The sequence below is a fragment of the Culex quinquefasciatus genome, chromosome 2 (genome assembly GCF_015732765.1).
Source record: "Culex quinquefasciatus strain JHB chromosome 2, VPISU_Cqui_1.0_pri_paternal, whole genome shotgun sequence".
Lineage (NCBI taxonomy): Eukaryota > Metazoa > Arthropoda > Insecta > Diptera > Culicidae > Culex > Culex quinquefasciatus.
In genome coordinates, this window is record NC_051862.1 from 100,553,509 (window position 1) to 100,563,353 (window position 9,845).

General features: G+C 40.8%; 1 protein-coding gene across 4 annotated transcripts in view; it reads left to right on the forward strand.

Annotated features, from left to right (window-relative positions):
• Window positions 1–9,410, forward strand: part of LOC6046174 (visual system homeobox 2) — a 99,406-nt gene extending 89,996 nt beyond the window's left edge. The window contains exons 5-7 of one of the 4 annotated variants that reach the window (XM_038255565.1): window positions 4,244–4,433; window positions 4,624–5,245; window positions 8,492–9,409. In XM_038255565.1, the coding sequence (XP_038111493.1) occupies window positions 4,244–4,433; window positions 4,624–5,245; window positions 8,492–8,795 (1,116 nt within the window). In that variant the 3' untranslated portion in view covers window positions 8,796–9,409. Of the gene's footprint in view, window positions 1–4,243; window positions 4,434–4,623; window positions 5,246–8,491 lie in introns of all 4 variants that reach the window. The other 3 variants (XM_038255564.1, XM_038255567.1, XM_038255563.1) reach the window with 3 other exon arrangements.
• The last annotated feature ends 435 nt before the right edge of the window (window positions 9,411–9,845 follow it).

Below are 9,845 nucleotides of genomic sequence, written 5' to 3' on the forward strand. Positions count from 1 at the left end.
TTTTTATTATATTTTTGAAACTACGATCGTCTTCAGCCACAGAATGATCAACAAGATTTTCAGCAGCCTAACCTGATTTCAATGTTTTTTGAGACATGCAAATTTTAATTAATAGCCCACGGATATTTTTTGCATTTTTTAAGCATTGTGGATTTTAATAAATTTTAATCAACTGCTTTTTTTAACAACACTTTTGGAAAACTGACACTTTTTGTGCTTCTATATTTAAATTGTGAAAATACAAAAATACATAGAATTATTTAAAAATATTTAGTGATTCAGGTATTCTCAGTCTTACATATTGCAATAATATAAATTTATGTTATATATTTGATTTATAATTTTTTTGAATAATATTTTTTTAACAGTTGGCCCGCTAGCCCATGTGAGATTTAAATTTAGGCCACCATTCAAAAACATTGAGCACCCCTGACTTAAATCATTAATTATCAGAATAAATAAAAGATGATTATTACTCTCCAAGACTTAACCCCGTTTCTAGACGGGTTTCGATCAAATCTTCAAAATGCATTGCGAAGGAGAAATCTTTTATTTGATCTCGGGTTTGATGAATTTACTTGATTTGAATTACCTTGAAAATGCATTAAAAAGAAACTTTTATAAGATCAACTTTGACAGTGTTTTAACTAATATTTTCATCTTTTTATGTCAAAATAAGTATACAGTAATGAAAAAAAAACACTCAAAACTTTGAAAATTGACTGGAAAATTTCGAAAAACAGCAGCAAGTTAAAAGCATTAAAAGTACTAAAAATTATTATTGAAAATCTTGCACCAGAAGAAGAAAAGTTTTCCGTCTTATCTGTTTACAGCAGCCGTGCACACAAACGACGATCTGTTTTTAAGGGTTTGCATGAACCAGACAAGTTGTTAGAATTAGAAAATGATTTTTTTCTCACACAAATTAAATTGATTTGTACATCTTTATCAAACCTATTCTTCACTCTATCTTCCTGATATACACGGCAGTCTTAAAACTTGTTGAAGTGCTAAAGACGTCCATCAACACACCCCTTACTCTTCTATGTTGCAGTAATCATTCCTCGAGCAAATATAATTAATAAATAAACAACAGTGGCTTGTTCCGACACCCCCAAAGACACACAACCAAACAAATTGACGCTACATTTAACCTTAATGATTACCATCTAAATTCATAGCACCCCCGAAAAAACGCGTGTCAGCATATAAAACGGCTTTTTTCGACGTGGTTCCTTCTCCCTTCAGCAGGACCACCTCACCACACCACACGCAATCGTTTAGCATAGTCGTCGTCGTCGCCGGGAGTTCTGCTAGCAGATAGTCCATCATTTTCGTTCCGGGACCGCACTCTCCTGTGCTGGTAGCGACTCTATAAAGAGATTCACCCTCCTCGGGAACCAAAGTCCGATTTGTGCCCTACATCTGCCGGCGTTTGGAAAATAGGGATTCCGGCAACACACACCCTATCCCGCTCCTTTTCTCTCTCTCCCTCCCTAGGACAATCCGAAAACTGCAACAAGGGAGACATGCTCAAGTGGTTAAGAGATACAAACTATAGAAGTGGTACCCTCTCTAGTGGGCAGTAAAGTGTTGCTTATCGATTTGGGTAAATATTTATCAATTACACTTATCTAGATGTTATCAAAACAAACGAGCGAGGCCATGTAGCTTTGGAAATATGATTTTTGGGTCAATTTATGACGATGATGAGGTGTAAATCTGGACGGACGGTGTAGGTGGCACTTTTGATGGAACACATTTAGAGAAACGGTGATTTTGAGACTATAAATTTTAAGCAATGCCTTCCATCGGATGGGGAAGTATAACGTCGGTCCCTGCCTTAGTTGTCGTCAGGCCGATTAGTAATTCCAGATGTAGGAGTCGGCTTGCCTTGGTATAAATACAAACAACACACCAAACCAAGTCTGTTCCGGTGGAATCGCTGGTGGTGGTTGAACTTGCAATCCATAGGTCGTCAGTTCGAACCCTGGGGTGGAAGGTTCCTTGGAGTAGAAAGAGGTTTGAGTGTTTTCCCCATTCAAGCCCTTGGACTCCTAGGTTCGATCAGAAACTTGGAATAGAGACCACAAAATAATTGGGGGTCGTTAAATTGGATGTTTTTTTTAGTTTTTAGAAGCGGAGCCGAATTTTTCTCATTTATTTAAAAAAATCAATGAAACTAGTTTTTTCGCGAAATATTAACACAACACAAATTATTTCTCACCTTAATCCTTGCTTGACATTCATTAACTAGAACATTATAAACCACCTGATAATCTCGAGAATTTGTAGCAATCAAAGCAGACCTCGTATCCAAAAACATGAGCAACTGCCATAACAATGTTCATGTGAGTTAATAAAATAAAATGGCAAGTGTTTTGAATTACTACATTTGCATTTTTTCTACTTGTTCTTCAAATGAATTCTCCTTTGAGGATTTCCCCAAAAAACACTTTCCATCAATGAGCAATTATTCTATTTGAATGCAAGTCGCCCACTTTTCACCTACTGATTAAGTGATTCAATGAGGAGATGAAGGATGGAAGAGAGCACTCACGACTCACGACAGTGCCACCCAGGCTGCCACACACAGTCTGCACCGAGAGCGACACCCAGCCAGCCTGCCAGCATCCAGGTGTTGATGATCAACCCAGACACAAATGTGTGTGTGTATATATTTGAATGGCCTGACGGGGTTTTGTAACCCCAAAAAAGACCAAAAAACCTAACAATTTTCCCCGTAATGTTCTCACTTGGTGCAGGCCCATCGACACACAGACAGCAGTGGGACAAAGCATGCTGTGGTTGCTGCGGCGGTGGCCAACTTGTCGGCTTAATGTGCAAAGTCAAAAGTCAATGTCGCGGGCCTGAGGATGAGAAGCACACGTACAGACACACACACACACACACACACATGTACTCGTAGAAATTTTCTCATGGCTTGCCATGAGTTGTTGAGGGCAGAGCGCCGGGCCGGGCCGCTTGCTACCACAAAATTGGAGTGTGATTGACGTTTTCATCACGCTCCTTTTTTTTCTTCGTCGGTTAGTCTTTCGGAAGAAATTGAATACAAATATCTTCCCGCAAAAGGTGGCAACAATCGCCACGTCATCAGACTCCGGAGCACGGCCAGCATCCCATTTTCGACTTAAATGCTCGACTCGAATGGTATCATGAGTGGGAGTTAATTTCTGTGCAGTTCCAAGTAACACTTAAAAGTGGACTTTGACGTTTCAAATGTTTTTCTTTCGTGTGGTTCAAACAGCGCAGGCCTATTTGGATGCTTCTGTTTTGAGTTTCTTTCGGCTGATGGTGTGATGTGTTACATTTTGAGCGTTGAATGTTTCGACAATGTCGTCAAAATCTGTTTTTCCATGTTGTCACTATGGCATGGAAATTTGATCACGATATCGGGATTAAATGTCTCGGATCTCTTGTAATAATTTTGGACTACAGTCTAGAGATTTTCAAAAATGGCCTCAATGATTCTATTTTGCAGGTAGAATACCAATGAATAGATTTGGTTGGTCCGCTCAATTACTGGAAGGAAAGTGAGCCACTTGTAACCACTCTTTTGTGTCCCGTCAACTAGGGCGAGACTACAATCTGAATAGGGACAGCAGCTTTTAAAGCATACAAAAGCTTCAAATTAAGGAATCGATGCAGAAAATTAATTTGTTCAAACCAAAATTAACCAAATAGCCAAATATAGCGCAAGAACCTGGCTAAAACAGCTGTCCCATTTCGTCCCTTTTCGCCCCATGTGTCCCGATTCGCCCAGATGACAATTTTAAATTTCTTTAAGTTTCTAGAAACACTTATCCCACTAACCCGCAACCTGCCATCAAATGAAACCGATAAACCCCAACTAATCGATTCGCACACGTTTAAGCCTAGAAAATGACTGGTTGTGGTTGTTCAGTATGGATGGGGTGAAGATGGGTGAAAGCGCATGCAGCTCAATTGAAGTGTGTAAATTTTAATGCGATTAAGGGCAATCCACGACAGCATATTATATCTTATGTCAGGCGGAGGAGAAGAATGCGAATGAACGTGTTGGTGGAATCCATGAGCATTAGTGGGTGCAATATTAATAATTTCCATGTGGCTCTTCTGCCGACGACTCAACAAGCAAACAAAGAACCCCGTTATAATTAATATCCTTAATCCGTCCTCGTTCCATGTCCACGTGTCAATGTCGGTACCTAAAACGTTTCTTCCCCCTCTATCTTGACCACAGGTATGGTTCCAGAATCGGCGGGCCAAGTGGCGAAAGACTGAAAAGTGCTGGGGCCGGAGTACGATAATGGCCGAATACGGGCTGTACGGTGCTATGGTGAGGCACTCGCTCCCACTGCCAGAAACCATCCTTAAGTCGGCAAAGGAGAACGAATCCGTTGCACCATGGCTTCTAGGTATGGAGATGAAAAGTAAATATCCTTCTATTTCTACGCTCATCTCACTGCCAGATTATTCAAGTTTCTTTGGGAATGAGACGCACACTTTCACTCATCCTAAGTTTATTTCATTAATCTCGCAATTTGCATGATCTCAGAATACTACTTTTTGCTTGTACGCAAACTTTGCACGATTCGAAAGTAATGTCCTTTCCATTCTCAGGCATGCACAAGAAATCGATGGAAGCCGCCGAGACGCTAAAAAACTCCGAGGACAACAGCGACCGCGAGGAGTCCCGAACAGATGCTAGTGATATCAGTGCTGGTTCGAGTTTGAACAACCACGGACCGTCACCAATCAAGTCACCAGGGATCAACCCACCCGGAAGTACAAACTGCGGCAGTACCAATGGTACCAACAATGGTAGCAACAATAGCAGCAGCGGCCCCAACAACCTCAACTGTGGTGGTGGTGGTTCCGGAAGTCACAACGCTCACTTTGGGCCAAACACCGGAGGAGTGATCTCGCACCTGTCCCCGACGTCGGCCCATTCGCCCATCAACAGCTCGTCGACGGCATCGATAACGCCTCCGCCGCCACCGCCAGGCTCCCGGCATCGAACGTCCCCGCCCGGAGCCGCTGGACTTGTCGGCCATCCGAACCATCATCCTCATGCAGCGCACCTGCCACCGGCGCATCCCGCTCACCACCACAGTCCCGTTGACAGCAAGGAGTTCAAGCTCAACAGCAGGAGCAGTCCCACCTCCGGTAACAGTTATCACCCCGAAAACGACCCCGAAGCGTTTAGGTGGGTTGACTACCGCGATCCTGTTTCGTATATACGGTGATTTGAATTTATATTTACTACTACATCTTTTTTCTACTCATTACTCTGAATTTCAATTCGCATGCTTCAGGTAGTACACACCGCAAAGGATACAGGGAATTATATGTTTGTTTAACTTATTTTGAAATTTTTTTTGAAATTAAATATGTCTTTATTGAACATTCTTATAATAATTACATTTCTTTTACATGATAAGTGGTATGGCCTAATGCTCTTCATCTTTGTTGTATTTTTCGTTTTATTATTAACTGATCACATTTATTTATTTGCTTCAAATTGTTTTACATTATTGCATTGAATTGAATACATTTGGGAAAAAGAAAAAAGAAAAAGGGAAGAAGAAAAAACACTTTAACAGCTAATCCTAACCTAAAACTAAAAAAAAATAAATCCATTGAAATATTCAAAATCACTAGAACGAGTAAACTACGAACTGTATTTTAAGATGAATGCTCCAAGAGTTCTTACTTGTTCCTGGCGAGTTTTGCACCCACGCAAAGTTGTTGTCATCTCGATGAAAATGTTCAGAAGTTCTTGTGGTGAAAACAGGTCACTACTGCCTTCACCCGTTGATGTTGGTTGGTTTTCCCTCGGTTGCTGACTGAAGCCTGGAGGTGTTGTATGCTCTGCAGCTCTTTGCCGCTGATTCAACGGCAATGGCTGCAGATTTGGAACCACTCGAATAGATCCCGCTCCAGGTGACGCCAAAGCAGGAAAATCCACGTCCGTGAATGCTGGTGGTGTTTTGCGACGATTTGGTTGGTGCCTCGTCGTCGCTTGCTGCCGAATTTTTACAAACTCAGCACGTTTTGGGCAGCTTCGATTCTTGGTAGAATGGTCGCCGCCGCAATTGAAGCATTTCGCTTCGATGTTCTCGTTGATTGTTTCGCAAGCTTGTGTTTTGTGCTCACCTCCGCAGGTTGCACAACGACTCTTGATGAAACAGTTCCTTCCACCATGTCCAAACTGCAAGCAGTTCGAACATTGCGTCACGTCACGGTGCACTGGACGATAACGTTCCCAAGTCACGATGATGTTGAAAATTGCCCGAACTGCTTTCAGCTCAGACGGCGTTGTCGATCCTTTCTCGAGATGAACCAGGTACAGTTGATCACGATACTTGATGTCCTTGTTGTGTCTCGTCATCTTGAAGACTTCGATCACGTTCAACTTAAGAGTTTTGAGCTCTTCTTTCAGCACACTCACATCCATGTCGTACAGGCCTCGGAGGACCTGTTTCATGGGGCGTTTACCTGGATCGTCATGGCTGTAGTATTCAATCTTTGTGTTGTTCAGGAAATCCCGAACGTAGTTGTAATCCTTTCTGGTAGGTAGCAGAATTTTGAGTCCATCAGCACACAAGCGAATGGAAGCTCGTAAAGCACCAGATTTGATAAATCCGGTCAGCCACTTTCGCACCGAATCCGATGACGATGTTTTCACAAAAATGGGTGGCAACTTTTCCCGTCGTTCAAATTCTTCCTTCTCGCTCACGTCCACAGGGAGGGTAGCGAACTGGTTTCCAGACGGATTTTGAGCGTCCTTGCTCAAACTGCCTGGCTTTGCAGGTAGCGTTTCGGCATTCTTTAGCTTCTTCAAATCTGCCGATCCTGCTGGTGAGGACCGCCTCTTTTTCTTGCCGTGAGGCATTTTTGCACTTTTTAAGCACTTTTCAGGAGCTAAAATCCAGGAGTACCTCACTGAATGATGGTCCACAAAGGAATGATTGTTTAACTTATTGTTACAGTGTTTAAATTATTTTCAAAATCGGCCTTTTCATTTTTAAATGCAGTGAGATTCAGATCTGGCTACCATACCATGCGTTATTAATACTTAAATAAAATGCATGCGAGCCATTCCACTTTTTATCGCCCTCTTTTTTAACGATTTGAAAATCTGAATGACTATCTCGAATTCTCGATTACGATTTTTTACAGCAGCTGAATTTTTACCTTGGGTTGAAACGTGTACGAAGTGGCGATTTTTACAAAAGCCTTGATAGACATAGGATTTATGTTTTTGTGGTGAAATATCTTCTTCTGATATATATTAAACCAACCCTCCTTTCGGCCTTGGCAGAACTCCGTCAGATATGTTCCTTACACGAATAGGGTGTGGCGAATGGGAAATTTTAAGCCTCTCGATTCCCCAGAAATTTGGTCTAGTTTTTTTAAGAATTGAGCTCTTCAAAAGTTTTTCAATAACTTTTATCAATAAAGTTTACCTTAGAATCGGGCATATGGGGCGAATTGGGTCAGCTACACAATTTTTTGATATTTTTGATTGGTTTCGGATATAAAAGACACAGAACAACAAAAATAATGCATAGTTTTCCAGATATCAAGCTATAGCCGAATCAGGGAAAAATGTCCGAAACTGGGAAGCAATCCATGGTTGGCTTGGGAAATTTTTGTCTGAAACGACTATATTCAATGCCCTACAAACTGCTGTCCCTATTTAGACCATAGTCTCGATGCGCCCCAGTTGACGGTAACCCTTACAGAGTACACTCACGCGACTTATGCTAGATTTAGCATTTCAACGGATGAGAACGATATAACAATTGCATTGAAGTGGGGCAAAAAGTTTGGTTGAATACTTTGAAATTGTACAATGTCATATAAAAATATATACCATTTTTCATGCCGGTATTTTTCTACCTTTTTTGTTGTGAATGTTGTCAACCAAGAATCTTGGAATTTTCATCATTTTTGTCAGATTCCAACTGAAAAACGAGAGATTTATGGATCCATTACCCTATCTTATTGGAAATTACATACAACTGTGACGTAATAAAAGATCGTTTCCATACATTCATTTTCAAAGGTTTAAACAGGACTCCAAATGCTATTTTAAACAGCAGACCAGTTTAACTTCAGTTATGAGATATTTATGAATATCTATTTTTCAGGATGTTCATTAGATATAACAAAATAGGTTATTTTCTGTGTTTTTAAGCTCGATACAGATTAAACCGACCAACAAAATTTATTCCCAGACTCAACTCGAGGGGAAGAATGAACATTGGGGTCCCCAGCACACTGAATTTTTCAAAAAATTGTAGGTTTTTCTTCAAATTTGGAAGGAAAGATTAGTACTGTTCGGTAGTCGTATGTATAACATCATTTTAGACCATTTTTGTAGATTATTATATGCATCTTTTGCGGTGTGCTACTGTTTCACAATATATTCACTTTTGGTGTGTTCGAACCATTTTGCTAAATATGTATCTTTCTCTTTTAGGAACAACTCCATCGCTTGCTTACGCGCCAAAGCTCAAGAACATCAAGCCCGGCTCCTCAACAGTGGTCTGCTGCTGCAGGTTCGATCGCTGGCCGGGTTACAAAACCCTCTGCACCATCCCTCGTCCGGTGGTGCCGGAAACGGTGGAGGGGTTGGCCTGCCCTCGCCCCACCACAGCGATACGAATGGGAATAATCTGCTGCTTGCAAGCTACCACCATCATCACTCGCCAACGCAGGAGATCGACCGGCAGCGATCAGAGGCCAACAGCAGCAACGGGTCGGCCATTTCGATAACCGGATGACATTAGTATTCCAACAGTTCTTCTCGCATGTCCGCGGACGGTGGCGAAACCAGGGTGAGCCGATTGTAGTAATGGTTCAAGCGCGACACGATTGGTTCGAGAAAAGCGATGTTGTTCCGTTCTATCCCGGTGATAATTTGGGGCAACAATCGCTTGATCCGCGAATGACAGATTCTTATTTCCGACGAGCCAAATAACAAAGTTAAAGAACGAGAGAGTCCTCGAAATATAATTTTTACCATTTGGTGTGATCCATGGATCTGGTTCTCCTATCAGATTGCGACATAACAATAGAAATTAATTAGTTTGTTTTGATTTATTTTATCACAATATTAATAAACATTACCTTTTTAGTTGGTTTTTATCAAACTATGTGAAAAATCGAATAAATTTCATAATTTATTCACAATTTACTGAAAAATCAAGGCTAATCAAACATCAAAACCAAGCCATACTAAAAGATTACACACTCATAAAAAGGTGATGAATGTTTGATTTTACACACTCGTTTGGGATTATCGAGTTCAGGGAAACTGGAACAAACAATCATGCAAACAATCCATGTTAACAATCCATGCAAACAATCCATATGCAAACAATCCATATGCAAACAATCCATGCAAACAATCCATGCAAACAATCCATGCAAACAATCCATGCAAACAATCCATATGCAAACAATATATGCAAACAATCCATGCAAACAATCCATGCAAACAATCCATGCAAACAATCCAAGCAAACAATCCATATGCAAACAATCCATATGCAAACAATCCATGCAAACAATCCATGTTAACAATCCATGCAAACAATCCATGCAAACAATCCATGCAAACAATCCATGCAAACAATCCATGCAAACAATCCATGCAAACAATCCATGCAAACAATTCCTTGGGAGGTAACAAAAAAAAAAAAAGTTACGTTAAATCAAATTTTATCAAATTAAATTTTAGATTTACCATTACCACCAGGAGTACAGCCAGAAGAAGATTTACCATTACCACCAATTTTGCCTACAGCAGCAGGACCAAGCATCATGCCGGT